Source organism: Fusarium oxysporum, chromosome XI, assembly GCF_013085055.1.
Source record: "Fusarium oxysporum Fo47 chromosome XI, complete sequence".
In the NCBI taxonomy this organism is placed as follows: Eukaryota; Fungi; Ascomycota; class Sordariomycetes; order Hypocreales; family Nectriaceae; genus Fusarium; species Fusarium oxysporum.
The window spans coordinates 585,877-607,879 of record NC_072850.1 but is presented as its reverse complement, the minus strand read 5'-3'; the positions used below and the strand labels follow the sequence as shown (position 1 = coordinate 607,879).

The 22,003-nt window shown below is 48.1% G+C and overlaps 9 protein-coding genes across 9 annotated transcripts; 5 read left to right on the top strand and 4 right to left on the bottom strand.

The window, feature by feature from the left end:
- Window positions 1–198: 198 nt before the first annotated feature.
- Window positions 199–4,484, top strand: FOBCDRAFT_170290 (beta-lactamase/transpeptidase-like protein). The gene is made up of 8 exons (XM_059608458.1): window positions 199–337; window positions 389–1,044; window positions 1,084–1,671; window positions 1,958–1,971; window positions 2,251–2,773; window positions 2,820–2,942; window positions 2,990–3,254; window positions 3,302–4,484. The coding sequence occupies exons 1-8, from the start codon at window positions 255–257 to the stop codon at window positions 4,140–4,142; spliced, it is 3,093 nt and encodes a 1,030-aa protein (XP_059466133.1). The 5' UTR covers window positions 199–254; the 3' UTR covers window positions 4,143–4,484.
- A 91-nt stretch (window positions 4,485–4,575) lies between these two features.
- FOBCDRAFT_244911 (uncharacterized protein) lies at window positions 4,576–5,844 on the top strand (the record flags this gene model as incomplete). Its single annotated transcript, XM_059610644.1, has 3 exons — window positions 4,576–4,907; window positions 4,957–5,516; window positions 5,729–5,844. 3 exons carry the CDS (start codon window positions 4,576–4,578, stop codon window positions 5,842–5,844), a joined length of 1,008 nt encoding a protein of 335 aa, XP_059466132.1.
- Window positions 5,845–5,866: 22 nt separating this feature from the next.
- FOBCDRAFT_191810 (uncharacterized protein) lies at window positions 5,867–7,947 on the bottom strand (the record flags this gene model as incomplete). Its single annotated transcript, XM_059608714.1, has 7 exons — window positions 5,867–6,006; window positions 6,060–6,251; window positions 6,309–6,419; window positions 6,477–6,630; window positions 6,700–6,861; window positions 7,103–7,784; window positions 7,872–7,947. The coding sequence occupies 7 exons, from the start codon at window positions 7,945–7,947 to the stop codon at window positions 5,923–5,925; spliced, it is 1,461 nt and encodes a 486-aa protein (XP_059466131.1). The 3' UTR covers window positions 5,867–5,922.
- A 1,326-nt stretch (window positions 7,948–9,273) lies between these two features.
- On the top strand, window positions 9,274–10,075 carry FOBCDRAFT_147723 (pectate lyase; the record flags this gene model as incomplete). The annotated part of the gene is made up of 3 exons (XM_031192161.2): window positions 9,274–9,727; window positions 9,774–9,916; window positions 9,971–10,075. The coding sequence occupies 3 exons, from the start codon at window positions 9,274–9,276 to the stop codon at window positions 10,073–10,075; spliced, it is 702 nt and encodes a 233-aa protein (XP_031031007.2).
- Window positions 10,076–10,528: 453 nt separating this feature from the next.
- Window positions 10,529–12,513, bottom strand: FOBCDRAFT_191804 (uncharacterized protein). The gene is made up of 6 exons (XM_031192160.3): window positions 12,266–12,513; window positions 12,119–12,216; window positions 11,973–12,071; window positions 11,087–11,926; window positions 10,902–11,034; window positions 10,529–10,841 (listed from the first exon to the last, which is right to left on the bottom strand). Exons 1-6 carry the CDS (start codon window positions 12,438–12,440, stop codon window positions 10,783–10,785), a joined length of 1,404 nt encoding a protein of 467 aa, XP_031031006.2. The 5' UTR covers window positions 12,441–12,513; the 3' UTR covers window positions 10,529–10,782.
- A 523-nt stretch (window positions 12,514–13,036) lies between these two features.
- Window positions 13,037–15,097, bottom strand: FOBCDRAFT_208097 (uncharacterized protein; the record flags this gene model as incomplete). Its single annotated transcript, XM_059609226.1, has 5 exons — window positions 13,037–13,155; window positions 13,438–13,622; window positions 13,658–14,344; window positions 14,668–14,929; window positions 14,971–15,097. The coding sequence occupies 5 exons, from the start codon at window positions 15,095–15,097 to the stop codon at window positions 13,037–13,039; spliced, it is 1,380 nt and encodes a 459-aa protein (XP_059466130.1).
- A 322-nt stretch (window positions 15,098–15,419) lies between these two features.
- FOBCDRAFT_233273 (uncharacterized protein) lies at window positions 15,420–17,182 on the bottom strand. Its single transcript, XM_031192158.3, has 3 exons — window positions 16,739–17,182; window positions 16,069–16,690; window positions 15,420–16,022 (listed from the first exon to the last, which is right to left on the bottom strand). Exons 1-3 carry the CDS (start codon window positions 17,026–17,028, stop codon window positions 15,648–15,650), a joined length of 1,287 nt encoding a protein of 428 aa, XP_031031004.2. The 5' UTR covers window positions 17,029–17,182; the 3' UTR covers window positions 15,420–15,647.
- Window positions 17,183–18,422: 1,240 nt separating this feature from the next.
- Window positions 18,423–19,589, top strand: FOBCDRAFT_148743 (uncharacterized protein; the record flags this gene model as incomplete). The annotated part of the gene is made up of 1 exon (XM_059608295.1): window positions 18,423–19,589. A coding segment is annotated over one exon (1,167 nt), but the record flags the coding sequence as incomplete, so codon positions are not given.
- A 78-nt stretch (window positions 19,590–19,667) lies between these two features.
- On the top strand, window positions 19,668–20,258 carry FOBCDRAFT_102819 (uncharacterized protein; the record flags this gene model as incomplete). Its single annotated transcript, XM_031192157.3, has 1 exon — window positions 19,668–20,258. A coding segment is annotated over one exon (591 nt), but the record flags the coding sequence as incomplete, so codon positions are not given.
- Between the last annotated feature and the right edge of the window lie 1,745 nt (window positions 20,259–22,003).

Genomic DNA, 22,003 nt, shown 5'->3' with positions numbered 1-22,003 from the left:
TACGCTATTAGGGTCTAGCGACATCCACATATCCCCCGTGTCGACTAACTACCACTCAGTTCTGAGAGCAACGAGGTCATGAAATGGATAGATAATGGGAGAGAATTGTGAAGTCTCTTATGGAAAGTAAAGGACAGGGATTACAGCGAATCATGCCACCTGGCCGCCGGAACATTATAATTGCGTGCTTTCAGCCCCTCATACCTGTCCTGTCAGCCGTATTACCATTAGTGACTCGACCAGTCCATGCAAACATGGAGAACACAACAATAGGTCCGAGTTTAAAGCGCACGCGGAACAATGTCAAGCAGTCAAAGTTTGGCTGCCTAACCTGCAAGTATGAGCCCTCTTCCGAGAGAAAGCCAGCGCGTCGTATTGACATACCTAGGAAACGTAGAGTTAAATGCGATGAGACAAAGCCATCGTGCCGACGTTGCTTATTCTCCAAAGTCTCATGTCTTGGCTATCCAATTGGCGCACCTCCAGGCCCTTCTTTGAAAGCTGCAGAAGCAGCGCTTTTATCTACCCGCAGTCCCCTGCGCAGCCCGACCTCTTCTCTAGATCGCTATGTCTATCTTACCTGCACAGTCCTCAGCCAAGGACCACGTCGTGCCAAGAGTCAATCTGAAATTTCATTCTGGAGTTATGCTGTTCCTCAGATGATTCACTCAATCCCAGCGGTGCAAGCTGCTGCTGCTGCATTCGGCGCTTCGTACGACGAGCATATGCTTAGCTCTCGGGAGGGACTGGCAACGACACGACATTATCATCAGGCGCTGAGGCTAGTCCAAAATGAAGTTTCGGACCTTCGGAACGGTGCTTTGCCCTGTGTGGTCGCATGCCTGCTTATGGCTTTCACTGAGACTCTGCAGCAGCGCAGTGACAGGGGATACATGCACCTCCAAGGCGCTTTGGCAGTAATGGCCGCACGCGGGAACAGTAGCCCGAAGTCTCCGATTGATGGCGATGGGTTGTCAACTTTATTTGAGAAGCTCAATCTACATTCGGTGACATACGCTACCAGTCTTGACATCCCAGTAACTGGTGAGTCGAACGAACCAAGCTCGACCTTAATGTCTCCAGATCGAGCATTGTACTCCATACTACACGCCAGCTATCGTTTCATCTCATCAGCATTTCCTTACAAATACGCGCACCCTGGTCAAATACCCTCCAACCTGTTAATTGAGCAGGGGAGATGTCGCGGGAACCTGCAATATTGGTTATCATCCAACCAACTCAATCCACAACAAAGGATCTCTGATCCCCAGAACGAACAACTACTTGTGCTTCGGATGCAGTGCTATACCGCATTGATATACGTCTCCAATGCTCTTCAACCGTTCGAAACAGCATATGATAACTACGCTCTCGAGTTTCAAGAGATTATCGCATCGGCCAAAGCAGTTCTCGATATCCGATCTGGCGGCAAGTCATCAGATTCCTTGCCGCTGTTCACACCAGAGATGGGCATCATTCAACCTCTCTTCTTCGCGACGCTAAAGTACAGAAACTCCTTCTGGCGCGAACAAGCTCTCAACCTTCTCCGAAAGAGCGGCCGGGAAGGTCCATGGTGCGGCGCTATCGAGGCTCAGATCTTGGACGTTGTCATCGCAGCTGAAGAGAACACATTGGACAAGCTCTCCTCTAACTTCGACGAGCCGCAGCCAAGTATGCCCTCTACGGATATTCCTGAGGATCAGAGAGTTCATCTATGTCTAGTACAAGATTACTTGGATCGGCGATACGAAAGCATCACTCTCGACAAAGGCGCCGGAAGTCCAGCTCGCTTCGCGAAAGTCCAATTATGCAAATGTCGAGATTTAGAAGGCATGCTGAGTGATGAGACTAGAGGTCCAAGGAAGGACTTTTGGGCGGATGAGAGATATTGGGATACATGGCACAAGAACGTGCCTCTGCCAGAATAGACCTGTTTGAGAATCATGATGAATTACAGGCCAGCATGAAACCGTAAGCTAATCTCGGTCTTGGGGGCTGTGCCATTGGTTGTCAATCTGGATTACATCCCTGCACAAAAATGCACGCTAGATCCTTCGAAAGTGGGCCAGCTCGGTCTTTTCAGGGGCTGTGCTCAGTAAAACCAACTGAACGGAATTCCTGACAGATTCAACTGCTGAAAATCATGGAGATAAATAGATAGAGCCTGCAGCATCTCTTAAAATGATGTTTGAATCACTGTGGCATATTCTTCTTCTCGTAGAACAATACTTCGCAATGTTGTTCTCTCAGTCTTTACCTACTCTCTTTACTCTTTTCGCGGGTCTTCAGCAAGTCGTTGACGCTACGCCACGATATTGTCCACCTTATGGTCCTGTTCTTCCTGCGCCGAGACAGGCCAGTCAACATCCTGCCGTCCAATATGCCGTTGATACCATTACCACTGTTCTAAAAGGACAGACTGGAGGGTTCAATCTCTCTGGTGTCTCTGTTGGAGTCAAGTCCATTTATGAGGATGAACCTTTGCTTGACTTTCACTACACGCCTTCGACCATGAATCCGAAGGAAGGTGTGAAGAAGATCAATTCTAGTACTGTCTATCGTCTTGGAAGCATTTCCAAGGTATTCGCAGTACTGGCGGCTCTGCGTCTGGCAGAGGATGGGGTGTTGAGCATGAATGATCCTGTGACTCGCTGGATTCCTGAGCTTGCTCACCGCGGGGGTTCTCACTCCGGTGACGAGCTTGACGTTACTCGCTGGACTGACATCACTGTCGGTGACGCTGCGGCGCATCTCTCTGGCCTTGGCGGAGATAGTAAGTGAACCCGAGAAGCGCAGGAGAGAAGTGCTAACGATAGTAGTGACGACTGATATCTCTGCTTTCCCTTTTGACTGGGAAGCTCTTGGCCTCCCGAAGCTATCGAAGAATACCAAGATACCATCTTGCAAAGGTCTCCCTGGAGCTCCAGTCTGCACCCGAAGGGGTAGGTCAACAATCATGTCTTTGTCTCTTCGTGGCTCATAATTATAGACTTCCTCAATATCTTCAAGTCCTACCGTCCTCCTGTATACCAACCTAGCGAATCACCAGTCTACTCCAATGCTGGAATCAGTCTGGTCGGCCTTGTCGTCGAGGCAGCATCAAAGAAGACCTTCGACGCCGCCATCAAGGATTTGGTCTTGAAACCCCTGGGTCTCAAACAAACATACTCTGGCATTGTCCCGGAGAACTCGGAAAACATGTTCATTCCTGCCGGAAGCGCTGACTGGGATGCTGATATCGGAATCTTTGCCCCGTAAGTATCTCCTATTCAAAGTCACACCACCGCTAACGATATCAAAGTGCCGGCGCGATGGGCGCTAGCACCGCTGATATGCTTTCTTTCATGACCAACATCCTCAGGAACAAGGCTTTATCACCATCTGGTACACGTCGATGGCTGAAGCCAAACACTTTCACGTCAACATGGAGTGCATCAGTTGGATCGCCCTGGGAGATTTACCGCGTCGATAACTTGACTTCCGACGGTCGCATCATTGATGTATACACCAAGGGCGGAACCCTGAGCGGATATCAATCCGGTATGGCCATGATTCCTGACACTGGCCTTGTCGTGTCTGTCCTTGGTGCAGGACCAGAAGTCTCGAGTGTTTGGGCACAGCTCGCAACTCTTAACATCGTGGAGGCACTCATTCCCGCTTTGGACATGGCAGCTCGGGATGAAGCCAAGGCTCGTTTTGCTGGACAATATGTTGACAAGAAGACGGGGTCTGCGCTTATGCTCTCTCTGGATAATGGGCCTGGTCTGGTCTTGAGTAACTGGACTGCCCGCGACTTTGACGTTCTCCCAAACTTGAACCGCTTCCAGCCTGGACGATACAACGATACAGCCGATTCCGGTATCAAGAGTGTTCGACTATACCCGACTGGTATTGAGAACAAATCTCGCGCCGCATGGCGAGCCGTGTTCCCGACACTCAGCGACACTGAAGCTGACATGATTAAAGGTCTGACTAAGGTCAAGGATGTGACGTGCATTACTTGGCACATGCTCGATCGTTTCATTTACAATGGTCTGTCTATGGATCACTTTGAGTTTCAGTATGGAAAGGACGGAAAAGCAGTTAGTATTAAGTCCAAGGCGTTTGACATTGAGATGAAGAGGGTGGAGAAGAAAGCTTGAGGCAAGAGCATAGTCAGAGAGGGCGTCGCGTCATTCGGTCTATCCTAATTTGTTCATCATATTTTGCTTTCAGACGTTATGTCTCTCATTTCAAGCTCAGTAGGAGGCAGAGACCTCGTCGCACTCCCCGGATCTTCCGGCCCTGTCATGCAGTGTCACAGCGAGTCCAGTGGGGCGGAGCTGCACATGTAAGCCCCAAGGTGAAGATACGTCTGGCTTACGCCAACTATACGCTGGAATACGCCAGCTTAAGAGTACGGCTCAATAACTATTTCAAATTCTATTAACCTTCCCTAGAGATGGAGATGACGTAGCTTGGGGCTTATAATGATGTTGAACACCTATAAAACAAAAATATTCGCAATACGTTAGAACCTCGTCACTGAACAACGTGCTTCAGACTTCTTACCAAGATACTCGCAAATCCACCACGATGCATAGCGTCACTAGATTCCTGATTGGGCTTTCGGCCCTTTTGCCTGCACTGGCAACGCCTACAGGACATACCAAGAACTGTGTCCAGCTCCAAATTCCCGTGACAGCGTCAGCCAACAATACCCGTTACAACTCTGTCAAAGTCGAAAGCAACATCGACCTCGTAGACTTTGTCTGGGACACTTCGACCTGGTCACACACCAACAGGAGTACAGAAGTCCTTCCTGTTCACGGGACTTATTCCATCAGTGCTCAACTCTGCATTCCCGCCAATGGCAAGAAGTCGCATGTTTTACAGATTGCGACCCATGGGCTTGGCTTTGACAAGAGGTACGTTTAGGACAGGTAAGGTATATCGAGTGCTAATGGTTTGTTATAGATACTGGGATCCTGAGCTCAAGCCTGAGGAATACTCCTATGTCGATGCTGCTCTTTCGAAAGGTTACTCCATCCTTACTTATGATCGTCTTGGAACCGGCAAGTCCACTAAAGCCGACGGGTATAGCGAGGTCCAGCTTGGGTTACAGGTCGCAATCCTGAAAGAACTCACTGTTCTTGCACGGGACGGAAAGCTTCTGGCATCATCCAAAGTTCTGGGCAAGGGCCCTGAGAAGTCCTTTAACAGTTACAAACCCAAGAAGGTCGTTCACGTAGGACACTCCCTTGGCTCCGCCACCACAAGTGGTCTCCTCTCTCTCCATGGCAATGTCAGCGATGGCGCTATCCTGACTGGCTTTCTTCCCAACAACCAGAGTGGCAAAGTCGGTGCTAATGCGTTCGGCTTTGAGTTTGCGCGACAGCACGATCCCAGGCGTTTTGGCGACCGTCCTGCTGGATATGCCGTCCAAGCTAGTTTGAGCAGCATCCAGCAAATCTTTCTCAAGAAAGGATCCTTTGAAGTCGAGGCGCTTGAGTATGCTGAGAAGATCAAGCAGACAGGTACAGTTGGGGAGCTGTCCTCTGCTCTTATTGGAAAGCCTGCTACTGAGTTCAAGGGTCCCCTCCAGGTAAGTCATCTTCATCCAATGCGTTATGGATCCTGGGTTGATAAATCTACTAGTACTTCATCGGCGAGAACGACTACCCTTTCTGCGATGGCGATTGCAACAACACATATGATATGGAGACACTCAAGAGTCTCAATCCCGCAGCGTCTCATATCGGTGTACACTTGCAGCCCGGTACAGGCCATGGTCTCACTCTTTCGACTAATGCTACGGCGGGTTATGAGGTCATGCTTGCCTACTTGGGCTCTCAAGGTTTCTAGGGAGCTTCACGAGTTCAAGTTGCAGGAAAGGGTGAAAGGTGGCGGTATTTGCTTTTCTGTCTATAGATTTTCTATGTTTTAGCCCTGCTTGATATACTCGGCAATGTTGGGTCGGGCCTCGAATGCATTTCGGAACTTGACAATGGACTCGGGGAGAGTTTCCTGTGTATCTCGTATTAGATCGGACATCACTCTTTTATAGCTATAAAACATACCGGAAGTGTCTTTGTTCGAATATCGTTGTCAAGAGAGACATAGACCGCAAAGTCGGCATAGCTGACAGTATCTCCAAGAAGATATGGTCCTTCACGCTCGGCGTAGTATTGACCGAGGAGCTCATAGTATGGAGGAGCGTCCTTTTCCTTGTAATCAGGGTTGAGGCCCTTTAAGTTGGCTACCCATTGAACCTAATCATTTAGTCAGCTTCATCATATGAGAGACACAATCACTAGGCGTAAACTTACTCTCCAGTCGACATAGATATCTGACACGAGATCGACCAAGTACTTGTCGTCGTTGGTTGTGCCATCATATGCGCCAAGTTCACGCGAGAGATATCGGAGAATCGGGACGTGCTACCCAGCTCAAGTCAGTTTCAGTCATAATAGGCTGATCGGTAGATGGCAACGGACCCCAGTAAGGACTTTGCCCTTGTACTCTACTGAAGGAAGTTGTCCGGTGCGAGTAAGGCCCTGCTTCTTCAACTTCTCCTTGGTCTCAGGCCAAGTAGCATCTCGGGCGTACAAGCGCTCTTCAAACTTGATGCCAGCATCAATCATAAACAGCCTGATCACAGGAGTCAGCGCACGATTCATGACGACGTAGCGACAGAATTCATATTGTTAGCATACTTACTTGACGACTTCACCACGGCCAAGCTTGCCGATTGCGAGGTAGTGATAGACAACTGAATCAGAGGCCGACATATTGTTGTGACTGCACTTTACACGAAGTTTTGCTTCTAGATAGAATGTTTCCAGAAGGAATTGGTCAATTGAGTGTTCTTCAGCTATTATACTGCGGGGTTTTCACTAGTCGCTACCAAAGCTTTGACAGCCGTGCTCCACCACGATGCCATATTTCCGATTCCGCGGATGTCGGCTGCGGTTTCGGCTAACGCATTCCGACACCATCAATTGGAATACTCTCGGTCTATCTCGCCTAATGAAAATCTTTCTAACAGTCGCGATCATATGTGTGCAAGTGGCGATAATAATTCGTCGTTGCGCCCCCGTGCAGTCTGTCAAAGATATAACACCAATCTCCCGGGTCGTCGGACGCAGAGTAAGCTTGACATGATGGGTTGGCGAGACAGATAGCTTTGCATGCGTCGACGCCGGAGACTTTTATCATGTCGATGCGACCGTGGATAGCGATGCCTTGTACGCCGCATAAAGGCGTGGGTATAATCGATTCCGGGCGACAATGTTCCAGTTCGGCTTCGAGGCGAGCTAGGCGGTGAAGGCAGTCGTCTTTCTCTTGTGCTGGCTCCACCTCAAAGGGATCTTCAAAGTCCAAGGAATCGCTGTCTTGTCTGTCGCTGGTCTCGACTTTTGTCATGTAGTAGACGCCTTCTCGGGAAACATCTCTTCCATGAAGGCTGGACACGACACAGCGTTTTGACGGCGGATGGTACGAGCATACATCAATATCTAGTGACTCGCAAATAGCTGCGCATTCACTGAATGAGGATACTTCATCGTATGTCACTCCTTGCCGGTACATGTTGCATTTTAGCTTCACGGTATATCCAGAGGCAAGGACTTCTCGGTGTCCTTCAACGCATGACTTTGATATATCCGGTCTTCTGGCCAACGGTCGCAAAACATGCTTGACTGATGATCTGATTGTGTCGAGAGGAATATGCGGTCTAGCAAGGTTTGGAAAGAAGATGAGGTGAGAGAAAAAAAGAATTGTAAAGCCGCAGTTTAGAAGAGTGACTACTAGTATGATCCGAATATATGGATGAACCTGGTGAACAGGTGTCGTATTCATACGTAAGAGTGCCATGGTACCACTGTTTTGACTCACGGAAACCAGAAGGCAGATGGGAATGACAGATGATGCTTTTGCGAAATCTTGATCTATGGGATCCCATTCCATTATCTTCTCACAGACAGCTGATTTCTTTAGGTCACGCTGGTCAAAGGCTCGGTGCAGGAGTCAGGCACTGGAATGCTGTGGCGTAAACATGGCGCTAATTCGCCGAAGGAGCTGTCTAGACCTGCCCAGATGATATCCATCTGCGAATGAGTTGGGGTCCTGTAAGCCTCATTGTCAGGAATGCGGCAACCGGGTAAGCGGTGCATTTCTGCGTCGGATCTCTGCATTGTAAGGGGCGACCGAAATGGGAGGCGTCTTCGGGCGTAGTCTTGACGCTATAGAGGAGCGTCCCGGGCGCTTGGTAGCGCGATCGAGGCATTCTTGGGTCGCCTTAGTGTGAGTTATTACCCGGTTCAACACGTATCGATGACATTTTCAAGTGAAATTCTCGGTACGGTCCGCTCCTGAGTGCGGCTTCTCGGCCACAAATTTTTGCCATTTTATCGGTAGACTTGTGAACGCAGAAATTTCATGGGCCGCTCTACCATGGCTTGGTCCTGGGCTTTGGTAAGGTGCTCTCCAGGTGACTTTTTCCATGACTTCGTATTCCCATCTCGCGTTCATCATTCGGCGAAGAGCCCGCCGAGCACGATCTTCCTTTGGCTCTCTAAAAACATTACCGGAGCCAGTCTTCCGCCTCGTATCGGAAGTCGCACTATCAGCGGTGACAGAAGAACAACAATTTCACCACCAATCATAGCCGCCATAATTCCTTAAAGTGGTTCCGCTCCAATAAGCTTATCAGATGATTCGAAACAACGTAATGCATGCACTCCACATAATTACGGATTTTAGCAGTCATCTCACCAACACTGCCTCTTTCATCCGGGCATAATATCTTGAAAGCGGTTAATTCATCCGAACCCGAAATAAGCTTAAGTCTGATACGCGCATTCCTAAACATCGACTGGGATCTCAGCTTTGACTAGCCTATCAGCGCTGGGCTGTCCGTCACCTAAGTGGAGGAAATAGCTCGTCCTGAAACAAGGAGCTGAACACCTTATTTTATTTGTGTAAAGCGGATGATGCTGTCTGTTCTGATTGATGGAGAGGAGGGATGAGAATAGGCGAATTGGAACTGGTGGATGACTTACTGAGAACCATGGTGCTGGGATGGCATGGATGAAGCGCACTCGGGCAAATTGATTGCGAATGACAGAGGGCAGAGCGTGTATAAGAAGGGTAGCGAGTTCCCCTTCAGTGATTCCTTTCTAACCATCTCAGCTTCGTCTCTCTGCATTGACATTCGCTTCCATCTTTGCCATTCATCAACCGTTGACCGGCTTCTCTTCAACTCAGCACTCTACAATCTTCAACACCACCAAAATGCACGCCTCCAGCCTTCTCACCCTCCTCACCACGCTCCCCGCCGCCATGGCCTGCCTCGGCTACACAGGCGGCGTCCCCAAAGCCACGGGCACCAAGTCCCTCAGCGCTCCCCAATACCTCAAGAAGGGCCAAGTCTTCGACGCCAAGTGGGTTCGCTACGACCGCGGCGTCAAGTGCTCTGGCCAGAGCGAAGGCGGCGAGAAAGACGCTGTGTTCGTTCTTGAAGATGGTGCTACTCTTCGTAATGTTGTCATTGGTGCGAACCAGAAGGAGGGTGTGCACTGTCTTGGTGCTTGCAACCTTGAGTTTGTCTGGTTTGAGGATGTTTGCGAGGATGCTATCTCTATCAAGGGTAGTGGAACTGCCAACATCATTGGTGGCGGTGCTTATAAGGCTGCCGATAAGATTATTCAGCACAATGGATGCGGCCATGTCAACATTGTCAACTTTTGTAAGTCAAGAGTCTCTCCAATTTGATCTCATTCTGACTTCTATAGATGCCAACGACTATGGCAAGGTCTACCGATCTTGCGGCAACTGCAAGGGTAACTCCAAGTGCAAGCGATCCGTCCACATGGAGGGCGTCACTGCTGTCAACGGTGGCGAGCTTATCGGCATCAACACCAACCTCGGTGACAAGGTACGTGCCATACAAAGTATTCAGCTCATCCCTTGCTAATCATTCTTTCCGCAGGCCACCTACTCCAACAACTGCTACCCCAAGACCCAGTGCCAGGGCTACAACGGTTGCGACAAGTCCAACGGCGAGTGTGAGCCTTCCAAGGCTGGCAAGTGCTAGATGTCCATGTCGGCTTGATATTGCTCTGGTAGCAAGTGTGTATCATCTTCTGTAGTCGGCTGACTGGAACCTAGGGCTGACACTTTGTCGCCCTTTTCCATGCTGTGTATATTATTACTTTAGATAACTGAACATATATATGTCACTTTCACCCTTGACCTTTCTCGTACTGGGTCCTTAATACTTGTAGACTTGAAAATGCTAAGCTGCTCTCAGGTCGATACCTACGTGCTGCATCTACCTACTAGAGCCCCGTGAAGGGGGCCCGAGGTAAGGCGTGCGCGATGCAAGCATCAACTGTCAGGTCTAGGTCTCTCAACTCAGGACAACACTCTTAAAAACACACGTCGAGCAGCATACCAACTACCCACACAATAACCCAAGATGAAAGTGGGGTTGACAGGCTCGTAAACCTATCACGCATTTCACGCTATTACGATATTGATAGGTTGTAATTATTAAGCTTCAGGTTCGTGTTTGACCAAATTGCATATTGGAAATGTAGAACTACTAACTCCAACTTAACTCCATCTCCATCTAGTCGACTTATAGGTCCTAGTACAAGATATCCACCAGGGGCCGGTACTCAACCAACGGCTCTAAGTCCAAACATAACCTTAAGAGCAGATTCAGATGAGCTCTTAGGCAACCATCAACAAGCACAATACGGCTCCTCGGCCGGAATATTAAATCACGGTGTGCACAATTTATCGCTTGCACCAGGTCTGGTCGCTGTTGAGCAGAGGTCCAAGGTAAGACTCAGGGACTATTTTATAATAGGTCAGTCTCAATTTCAAGTAGATGATCAGGCATTAGGAATACTTACTCTCGAGTCCGTTCTGGAAGCTTCCGCAGAGAGTTCCCCACTTGTCGTCGTTGTCGCAGTTCTTCCACTGAGGCTCAGATCGAGACAGCGAAGGAGAGTCCTGGTAGTTCCACTCGCACCAGTTGTGGGTTGCCTAAACATTATTAGTGGCAAATTCACAACTCTAATTTGTAAGATGTACTTACAAGACAGGTAACGCCAAGCTCCTTGCCGTTGAAAGTGGGTTCCTTGCCAGCACAGTCCTCAACCTTGAAGACATCAGCAAGAGTAGCCCAGCCCTCATCGACGATGGCCTTGGTGAGCTCAATCTGGTTGTTTCGCCAGTCATTGGGGTTGTGGAGAGCATAAGTGTCGGCACCGTCGATCCACCATTGGTTGCAGTTACCGGCCTGGTCAAGGGCATCGCAGGAGATGGCGCCGCCAGTGTCTGTAGCGCGAGTCTGAGCGTTGAGGCCAGTGCTCTTGGCCGAGACGATGCCGTTGGCCTTGAGGGCGCTGGAAAGGATGAAGAGTTGAAGCTGGCGGTAGAGAGTATTGGCCTGAATGGTGAGGGAGGTAGTAACGCGCTGAGAAAATCCACCATCCTGGCAAGCAGCGATGAAGATAGCAGGGTCGCCCTGCACAAGCTTAACAGTCTCAAGGAGGTTGTTCTGGTAAGCCTCAACAAGCTTAGCAAGTCCAGAGCCGATATCACCGAGCTGAATGAATCGGTCGTTCGCAGTTTGAGTCTTTGTCAAAGTCTCACCGAGTTTGCCGGAGAGATCAAAAGCAGCACCGAGACCAGCACGGATGAAACCAACAGCTATACCAGCATCGCCAGGAACGAGACCAGTGAAGATGGAGACGATGCCAAGGGTGGAGCCGAGAATGTTCATAAGGCCGCTGGTGGGGGTGTTGGCTTCGACGGGAGGAGCAACCTTTGCGACGATGGCATCGATGGTTTGGCCGGCGAGGGATGCGCCGTTGCTGAGAGCGCGGGAGTATTGGTTGAAGAACTGGTAGACGGTGTAGATGTTCCAGAGGGCCTATGGTGTGTGAGTTTGGTAAGAGTGAGGGAAATGGGTGACGTACGTAGAATTGTTGGTTGGAGTCATACTTGGAAACGTCCTTGGTGTTGAAGGGAGGGCAGGTGTCACTGGTGATCAAGTTGCAGGTAAGACCAGTGAAGCCCTATTACGTCAGCTTATCCTTGTCATCATAGTGCTGGGTGAGCTTACGTTGAACTGAAGATAGCACTGAGCGAAACCAAGTTCGTCGCAGTTGGCCTTTGTTCCATTCTCAGTGACCCAGTCATTGATGTACTTCTCCATATCCACTACCCTCATTAGCTTTATTATCACCCCACAGCATAACCATCAACTCACAGGCCTTCCAGCATTCTGGCTTCAGACCAGTAGACGACGACGGAGAACAGTCAACTCCAGGGTCAGCCGGAGCGGGTTCCGGAGCGGTTCCATTATCCTGACGCTCAACCAACGGAATCGCAGAAACGACCGTGGAAAAAGAAAGTGATAGCAACACTGTTGCAAGAATAGACATGATTGCTCTAAAGAAAAGAATGACTTCTCAAAAAGATAAGAAAAGACTGTGCGTAACCAGCAGCGAAATGAATGTTACAAGATGGTCGATGGTTCAGATGAAACTCAATCGGCTTACATGGCGAGGATATATAACCAAGTCGTGGGGGCCGGTATCATACTCCAGAGATACTATAGTCGGCAGTTGAACTCTAATGAATTACCAAAACGTAACCGGAACACAAAACTCGCTCGAATAGAAGCCATAGGTTCGTCTTGTCATCTCGTAGGAAGTAACCGGCTTGGCAGGGCTTCAGGTTGAGGGAGCTGAACTTTAACAACTGGGGAACTGGTCTTATCGGATTCTAAAAGGGAATATGCATGACGTTCAACCATCTTTTGAAACTATGGTCCCCTGTAGAGTTTCGAAATAGGTGCTTCGTATTTTGTGCGTACCCCTGTAACATCTCCAGATATGGATTTTAGACGGATGATCGATTGCGGGTTGGAGTTTCACCCTTGCAACTCTATTGTCGGTCCGAGGATTAACCCAGGCATAAACAACAATCAAAGATGAATAGAGTTCATTGGCATTCTTTTTCTGGAAGGTCATTATGCTCATGGGGATACCGAATCTTTGTAATCACCGGATTGAACATGACTCGTTGGTGGAAATATGAAACCGGCTACGGAGTCACCGTCAGGCAACACCCTTGCTCCAACATCCCCACGTGCCACTGCAGATGGTATCATATTGGATGTGATACGCGCTTTAAATGGGGTTTTTGGCAGCATCGCAATCTGAGTCCGTTGACGATCTTGGCACGTTCCATGGTGGTAGGTTTGTTGATCTGCCGCGGTGATAACGTCAGATGGACAATCGTTATGTTAATTGTCTCCGCTTGGCAGGACTTAGTGGGGACGAAGGAAGGTTGTTTTGTCTTTCTTTCAGAAGCGATAGTCACTTATCACTTGAACTGCGCCGTGGTATGACCATTTCTATATCTATCCACAATTACCGAGTTCCACCGCGCAATCATTGCCTGTATCGAGCCTCTCATTATCAACTTTGCAAGCTCCTATGAGAAATGCGGGACCCACGCCAACCAGTCCAAAGTGGCATATGCATTCTCTGGCATCGACGACAGACAATAAAACGTCAAACCCAGAACCGCAAATCTCGATATGATGTAAGTAACTCCAGCTATCAACAGGATCATAATAACTGTCCTAGCATACAATTTTTCAAAGGTGCCTCGTCGAGGTCCCAAGGAATACAGGAAGCCCAATATCAAGGGTGCAAACGAAGTCACAAGTGTACTAAGGTTGAGCCATCTCCAGAGTGATCTGACTACAGAGGAGGGGAAGTCCCGATTCCAGGCGGCTAAGTGAATAGCAAGAAATGTAGCCGATGCGATGTATAGGGAGGCGGAAGGGAGATAATCTATGTAAGGTCGAGATGTATCGGCGGGATCAATGATTTCCGATATTTCGGCTATGAGATCCTCAAACCTCTGCCACGATAGGTCTTTTACTCTTTCCCGGAAACGGAAGTTCTTGGACACCGTCAAATCATCCATTGAAAAGGTGCTCAAATTTGGAGGGACTTTTGGATTGAGCCCTATCGCTGTGACAACTCGCCTTGATTCGACATCGAAAGGTTTGTTCCACCAAAAGATGTGCATGATGAATGCACAAAAGATAAATGCCAACGTCGCCAACTCCAGCAGAGATATGGAATACTCGTGTGCGACTCGCGAGATACTTTGCACTATGAGCCACGTGCATTGGGTGATAGCAAACGCCTTGGTGATGACATCAGCTTTGCTTAGGTCCTTTATCTCAAACTCGGGTATTCTGAACATATCAGGCTGGACTTCTACTGTGAAGGTGTCAGATCTTTGGGCCAGATAAGTTTGTTTTAACCTGAATGCACAATATCGATAGAGTGGAAATAGCAATAATGAGAACCTACTCAGAGAACGAGTCATTTTAGGTGCGCCGTGCCTATTGGAACCGGATCCCTGGCTTAGCTGTAAGACTTCAGAGTCTCTATGGGCCACAATAGAGACTCCATTGCTCGACCGCAGGTTTCTTGCAGAATCCCCTCCAATGATGGAAGACTCCGCAGAGGTTTCGTAGATAACAATACCCCCCATCTGAACATAAAAAGCGTGAGCCATGGTATATTTCTGTGCACTAAACCGTGCTAGATCCTCATAGTTTCTATCAGTGTCAACTACACTAACACTTCGTTAGACAGAGCTTTCGTAAACTCTTTTAATTCCTGGCGGGCATCCATATACTGCTTCGCAGCCAGCGCCACCCCAAACTCGGGCCCAAGAGCAATGACTGTCATCCAGATAATCTTGCGACTCCATTTTCGGCGCAGGGGTGCTTTAGGCCAGATCGATATATCAGGAATGCACCTGCAGATTTGCATCGTATGCCATTCACCCTGGATCTCTTCATGGGTTGGGATGTTAAGATGCACGCATTTCCAGGAACAGACTATGAAATCGAGAGGCAGCTCCAAATAATACTCCAAGTACTTTGGCGAGGTGCGGGGGACACCCATCTAACCATAGTTGTATTACTGGCTGTGCTGTTGGATTCTGCTTGGGTGACACCTAAGAAAACGGCGCTGACGATGAGGGTTAGAGCAGCGAATGTAGTCATAGCGAAGCGCTTCTTGGTGATTGAAAATAAACGACTTGGATCAAGGCTGAACATAGGAGACCTACTTCTTTAAAATACCTGCCTCTTTTCTCTTTCCTCGACAGGTTCTGTCAATCATCCGCTACCCTGCTTCTCAGCTTCGTGTGGCCTGACTCATTTTCAACTTGGATTGGTCCAAATTCATCGACCTCACCACTGAGCCTCAGTGCCAAGACAGACTATTGGTTTGTACTACCCACGGAACTAACATCATCCTGTCGAGTGAGACTTTTCAAGCCACGAGTGGTCATATATTTCATACGGACCATCATCTAATTATAGGTACCGAGCAAAGCAGATTTTGCTGGTATTTCTATCGCGTCGCGGCTAGCTTAACTTGATGTCCAGATTCAACCCGTAACCCAGCCTAAGCCACCGTGATCTCATATGATTGCATTGCGAATATGGAAGTGATCAAATTTATCTTGCCTACCCTTCCCGAGCGCGCTAATCCTTGATGTACTATACAATGCCCCATGACCGCCAATTATAATAGACCGCCGTCTCCAGACTACAGGCGCGCTTTAGTCTTATCATTAGACTTGCGAGTCTTCCTAGTCCACGGAACAAACCCTCTCTTCTCGTCAAACGGAACATTTTGCAAGATAGGTCCATCCGCAACCAGAGGAATAGTTCTGTAATCAGCAACGCCCTGAGCTTTCAGTGCGGGCTGATTAGCACCGATGCAGAGTTCTAGGTTCAGCGCAGAAATATCATTCCATAACTTCGCGGCAGCCTCTCGCTCGTACTGATATGCAAGGAAAGCCTGGCGGAGCTTGCGGTCTGATGGGTTGGCATCTGAGTGAAGCAGCCGGCTGAGGCCGTTCACTAGAGCGATGGCGTCTTCGATGCCGCAGCATGCTCCTGCACCTCTGATAGGGTTCATCTATTCAATGTTAGCTTGAGATCAGTCAACGTGGTATACGACTTACCTTGTGAGCAGCATCACCGACAAGAACCATACGTTCCCAATGCCACCATGGCAAAACACCCTCATCAAAGTTCGCACTACCTCCAGCAATCTTGTTCCTCCATAAATCACCAAACGTAATTCCCTCTCCGACCGGGACATCCATCCAAGGCTTCGCCGCCTCTTCAGCATCATTCTGGCCAAAGAACGTTTTTGTTCTCGCAGTAGGAATGCGATGATACACAATAATCTGAGCCTCTCTCAGACCAGTAAAGACCTGAACGTGAGACCCATCTTGGTAAACATTAATGTTCCTACCACTCTCGAGTTCCTTGGGGCATAGAGCCTTGGCGAAGACGCCGGCGTGGGGTGCTTGAAATGGGTTGGGATTCTCGTCGAAGAGGCCTTTTGGTGCTTTCGCTTTCATTTGATCGCGGACACTACTCCAGACGCCGTCGCAGCCAATGACAACTGATCCCTCTTCTGTGGTACCGTCTGCGAATTCGACTGTTACACCGTTGTCGTGGTGTATGACGTTGGTGAGGCGCTTGTTTGTCTTGACGCGTTGGTCCTTATTTGCAAGCTTGCTCATCAATGCCGAGGCAAAATCACCTCTGTTAAAAATAGCCATAGGATATCCGAACCTTTCAGTTGTCAGTAGAATATCCAGCAGCGCTTAAACTTATACTCACAGTGCGCCGAGCTCTTCAAACCCTCTGGAGCGATGAATAACACTGCCGTCAATTGATCTATGAACCGCTTCAACCATAGGCTGCGCGACAGCTTCAACAGCTTCAAGAATTCCCAGTTGGTGAAAGATTCGCATAATATGAGGCCATAAAAATAAGCCATAAGCAGGATCAGGAGGGATTTGAGAGCGCTGTTCAACAAGCACGTAGTCGATGCCAGAGACTTGAAGCGCGTGAGCCAGGACCATCCCGACTGGCCCAGCGCCAACAACAATGACTTTGAAAGACTCCATGTTCGATTCCCAAGTATCAACTGAAAGATAAACAGATGAATGAAATGAGATTGAGATTGAATCTGGGGAAGATGTCAGATTGTTATAATTCCAAGTCGCTAAGTCACGCTCAACAGAAAACGTTCCAATCAAAACGGGGTTTTTGCCTCCTGAGATCGGACTTTAGCAGTGTCTAACGGACTTTTTGCTAGCGCTGACGAGAGCGAGTGCGAGCTCAGATATGTCCGGCCCTGGTAAGTCACCAGGTGCGGATTTTGTCAAGCTGTGCATGTTTCGTCACTCTTCTCCGCCTGATTCGGAATGAACACACTATACTTACTAAAAATGGTCTCATCTTAAGCACTGTTATCTTATCTTTTCGGTGACTTACCCTTAAGCATAAAGAAGGTAATAATTCATAAACTAAGTAAATATATAATTTGTATTAGGAGTTATATATATGCAAATATATTATTAATAACGCGAAGGCATACTACTCAGTCAGTATGTATTAATATCACTTTTAGGGTGTATGTTGTAGTTATCCGGCTTGCTAGTAAAAACATTCCGATAGTTTGAATTGACTGTGAAAGCGTGGCAATACCATGATCTCCTTCCTTGAGCTCCAATATGACCAGCAGAAAAACCATTGCTTCTAAGAAGTTGAATTGCGAGGACATCCAGTATGGTATTCCCCACGATGCATTTTGCCAGCTCAGTCGTGTATCCCAAAGCCCTCCTATTGCCCGGAATGGTATTGCTGTCGCTTAACTCCTAGAGAATTAGAGAGAAAGCAGCTTTCTTGCTACCTTTGTAGTTAATGTTAAACAGATCTTGAATTTTATTAGTAAGATATATAGTTGCATTAAGTATTTCATAAATAGCAGTAAAACATGTTTATTTTCCTGCCACTTCCATCTCCGTCACGGAGCGGCGTTTACGCTCCGTAATTGTTAGGAGATGAAACTCAGCTGATAATTCACTATCGATCTCACAGTTGTGGATTGGCTCCGTGTTTTAATGGAAAGTGGTTTATTCCAAGCCCCTTCCCAGAAGGTCATAGCAAGTCATAGCATCTTCTAATCGTGACATAAGAGGCTCGGTGACTTTTCCTTCAGCACAACTTAGCGGATGTTCTCAATTTTCTTACTACACACGGGAAAGACCCCGTTCTTTACTTTGACCCATTTAAAGAGTGCTGCTAAAAGGATGCTGTATCCTAATAGTGCGGTGACCGTCAAGAAACAGTGCCAACAGCCTGTGAGGTGGCGGCTCCGTTGAAAACCGGGGCTGCTCCTCCTCCTAGGTAGGTTTCTTATTGTATGATAAAAGCATATAAGATGTTTCGCCGTCGCTGCTATGTATAAACTTACGAATACACCTTTCGCATCATGTTGCTTTTGAACTCATCTATCATGTGGACTGTACTTCTTCTGCTCGGCGCGACTATCCAATTTGCGTTGGCCCAGAACGGCGCTTTCAGCTGTGCCAAGTTCTGGCCAGGTGTCAAACCTGGAGACCACTTCACCGTCGCCGGCCAGTGCCAAATGCTAGAGGGCTACCCCAAAACCATTGGAAACACAAAAGTGAGCGTCATCTACACCGAGGACTGGAGTAACAGTGCCAAGCTCGTCGATTCCCTGCTGCACGAAGCCATCACCGAGAGTGTTGCCTACTATGGGAATTTCGCAACGGTTCCAGACCTCGTCATCATCCTCGGGGCAGCTGCGAGCTCCGCTTCTCTCGATGCGTCGTTTCCCATACCAAACGGCCCCTGCCAGATCCGAAGCTTTGAGTTTTGGGGCGCGGAACAGGCTCTCAAGATGGATCCAAAGGCCATGCAGGGCGTTGCCCATGAGATCTACCACTGCGTCCAGCAAGAGTTCAACGGAGGACAGACCCCTCCTAACAGCCCGTCACGGTGGGTGGTGGAGTCGTCGGCCGACTATTTTAGCAACCTCGTGTTCCCTCGGGTAAATGCTGAGTGGAGGGCTGCCGCATATTACGACCCAGGGGTCCCCATCTGGAGGAATGAGTACAACGCCAACATATGGTTTCAGTCTCTCGAGCCCTCGCACGACCTGACTTACATCCATCAGTTTGTCACGTCAACTGTTTTTACAAACAGCGAAAGCGAAGAGCGGGCCCGTCTGACCGCTTATGCCACAATGGCAGACGACTTTTTCGAATTTGCCAAATCCTTCACCATTGGTTCGATCGTAGATTCAGGTGGTGGATATGTCCCGAGAATCAATACTCCTGACGAGATTGGTGTCATATGGTCTGTCGATGAGGATGCCACCGAGGGAACTGCCGTCTTGGAAACCTTCCCGTTTACCATAAGGGAGTTTTCAACGTCCTTCGATCCAGGCCAGAATATAAAGCTCTATGCGTCCACCACAGGGAACCAGCGACTGGCATGGAGGCTTGCAGATCCAAACACTTGGAATGCATTCCCTGGCGATGCATCAGGCGGTGGATCAGAAGGTGTCATTACTATTCCTTGTGCCTCGGACCCAGTAGCGGTTTTTATACTTTTCACCTCGACCGAAGACAAAGACACAGACAAGGTTGAGATCAGCTTCGTCCAGCAATACGAAGACGAGGAATGCTGCAAGAGGCGCCCTAAAAAAGGTGCCCGTAAGAAAGAGTGCTCAACAACCACCGTTAAGCGCCCTCGCCCAACCCGACGTCCTCGTCCACCGCCAACAGCCAAAGGCTCTTGCAAGGGCTCGAAGATTCCGATGGACCCATGCTTAAAAAGTTCTTGGAGTCTTGATATCCCAACGACTCAGAAATTCATGGAGGACATTCTAACAGCCATCCCACAAGTTACCGTAAAGGATGTACGGGTCAGTGGAACCGCCAAGCTCGAATTCCACGGCAAACAGGCCACGTTTACGTATGACGGCTTTACCGTCGCGTATGTTCAGAAGCTACTGGACAGGGACACGCCGGTCAGCGTTGTCGTCAACGGGAAAGCGACTGGCGTCGTCTCCACGGCTTCAGGAGGCGACGGTTCCGGGACGCTGTGCCTTTCCTTCACCAAGGGGACGGGGACTGCCGAGGCAAAGGTGCCGTCACTGGGTGTCGATACCAAATTTGATCTTGCACCCGGCGGTGGTTATTTCTCCAACGGCAAGGCTACGTATACTTGCCAAGGTGACAAAATGACACTGAAGCCTATTGGGTCTCCGAAGACCAAGAAGGGAGTGCCCAGCTGGGGCCCTTACTCGTATAATGCGGACTAATAGGGGATAATTGACTCATGAGTCATGTAATTATCTTAGGCCGAGGCTGAATACGAGTAGTTGAGTCGATGTGAAGGTATTTAAAACAGCTGGATTAATGGCAAATTTCTGGTAGGTAATTATAACTTTCTATACTTATCCTATAGAGGATTAAATATTCTTGGACTACTTATTCTAGGTCATTTAAGAAATTTAGCTTAGCTCTCTTGGCCTGCACTTTTGTATTCCTTAAAACTTCTTAGAGCATACTCTACTCTCTAAAGCTACTGACCTTATATAGCTGCATCTCACCGAGTAGTTATGGTAGAATTAGACCATCTACTTACCAAGGAATAACAAGTTAGCCATGTTCATGATTGCCATAAAAGCCAGATGAGAATGGCTACCATTATTATAAACCACGAGTTGGTCATCTTAACACCTTCCTGGCCGACTCTAGTTGCCGCCTTCTAACTTTAGTCTTAGTAATACTTATAATAACTATTATTACATGGTATACCATTAAACTTGAATATTGCAATATTATCTACCACGCTTTATAACCATTATGTGCCTGATGCAGTCTTGATAATTTGCCTCCTATCCAAAAGTCGTGTCGGAAAGTGGGGGTGCAGATCGGTCCAGGCCCAATGCAGAGAGGTCTCACACGCCATGGCTTAGATGTTCAAGTAATTCCTTGTTTAGCCTGTGCCAGAAATTTGCCATGGGCTCAAGATTGTTCGCTGGTTATTTTACTGGTCTTCCCTCTCTTTTTAAAACAAAACTATATTAATATACAGATTAAACGAGTTATATGAAGACATATTGTTCTTGCTATAAGCTATTCCTTCGCCTTAGTGCTTTCCTCGTCATCCAGCTTCTTCTCAGCCGCTTTAGCTTCATCTCTCTTATGCTTCTTCTCTTTGATCTTTCTTGCAAGGGCATACGCTGGTTCTGAGGCGATATAGCAGGGGAATAGACACGGATCACTAATTGCAGCCTCCCCTTCTCCCGTCGCGTCGTTCATCCTGGGGTCTCTACTGGTGAAGGGCAAGGGGTGCGGTCGAAAGTTAGACATAGTTAACACTTGCGCGATACACGTGCTCTAAGCAAGTCAGCGAGATCTTACAATCCTTGGCAGAAGACATAGAAAGAACTATAATACTTACCTGAGTTTATTATCGAGAGAGTCGCTGACTATGGAATGGCTGACAATTAAGCAAGTTCGGCAATAAGACTTTTTATTATAATGCCGTAAAGTTGTAAAGGAAAGACAGTCAAATCCAGACAGTATTGGTTATTTATATTGCAAGCTTATATATTGCATATTTGTGGTTTTACGTCATCCTGCATGCTGATATTAAATGGTGGTGGCTGTTTGTCGGGCCAGTAAAAACAGATTGGCCCCCAATTTCCTCATTTTCTGATCTAACTGGAATCACAGGGCTTACTCTACTTTAACTTCCAAGGATTGGACTGCCATGAATAATTCAAGAGTTAAATGCAGAAGAGTCAACGAATAGTTACGTCACATATGAGCTGGGCGAACTGTTTGATAATATAAGCAGCCTTGACTGGACTTCTTGGAACCCCAGCGAAAAGCAATGCTAAGGATCTCTTGCAAATTGTAGGTTTTCAGAATAGCTTTGCTAATTATAAGAATAAACTAACGATGCTAAAATACACCATTCTTAATAAAGAATTACTATACTTATTTGCCTGTCTATTGCGATATCCTCGTTTTTATTGTCACTCTGAAGGACTAT

What these genes read in the sequence shown, in the direction of transcription:
- FOBCDRAFT_233273 (XM_031192158.3), bottom strand. Translation starts at nt 17,028, where the DNA reads ATGGAGTCTTTCAAAGTCATTGTTGTTGGCGCTGGGCCAGTCGGGATG. An exon ending in TTTGAAGAGCTCGGCGCACT is followed by an intron (nt 16,691 to 16,738) that starts GTGAGTATAAGT and finishes GACAACTGAAAG; the next exon opens with GTTCGGATATCCTATGGCTA. An exon ending in TCGGTGATGCTGCTCACAAG is followed by an intron (nt 16,023 to 16,068) that starts GTAAGTCGTATA and finishes AACATTGAATAG; the next exon opens with ATGAACCCTATCAGAGGTGC.
- FOBCDRAFT_170290 (XM_059608458.1), top strand. Translation starts at nt 255, where the DNA reads ATGGAGAACACAACAATAGGTCCGAGTTTAAAGCGCACGCGGAACAAT. An exon ending in TCTTGACATCCCAGTAACTG is followed by an intron (nt 1,045 to 1,083) that starts GTGAGTCGAACG and finishes TAATGTCTCCAG; the next exon opens with ATCGAGCATTGTACTCCATA. An exon ending in TCCAGTCTGCACCCGAAGGG is followed by an intron (nt 2,943 to 2,989) that starts GTAGGTCAACAA and finishes TCATAATTATAG; the next exon opens with ACTTCCTCAATATCTTCAAG.
- FOBCDRAFT_191804 (XM_031192160.3), bottom strand. Translation starts at nt 12,440, where the DNA reads ATGTCTATTCTTGCAACAGTGTTGCTATCACTTTCTTTTTCCACGGTC. An exon ending in AGCTTGGCGTTACCTGTCTT is followed by an intron (nt 11,035 to 11,086) that starts GTAAGTACATCT and finishes AATAATGTTTAG; the next exon opens with GCAACCCACAACTGGTGCGA. An exon ending in CTTCCAGAACGGACTCGAGA is followed by an intron (nt 10,842 to 10,901) that starts GTAAGTATTCCT and finishes ATTATAAAATAG; the next exon opens with TCCCTGAGTCTTACCTTGGA.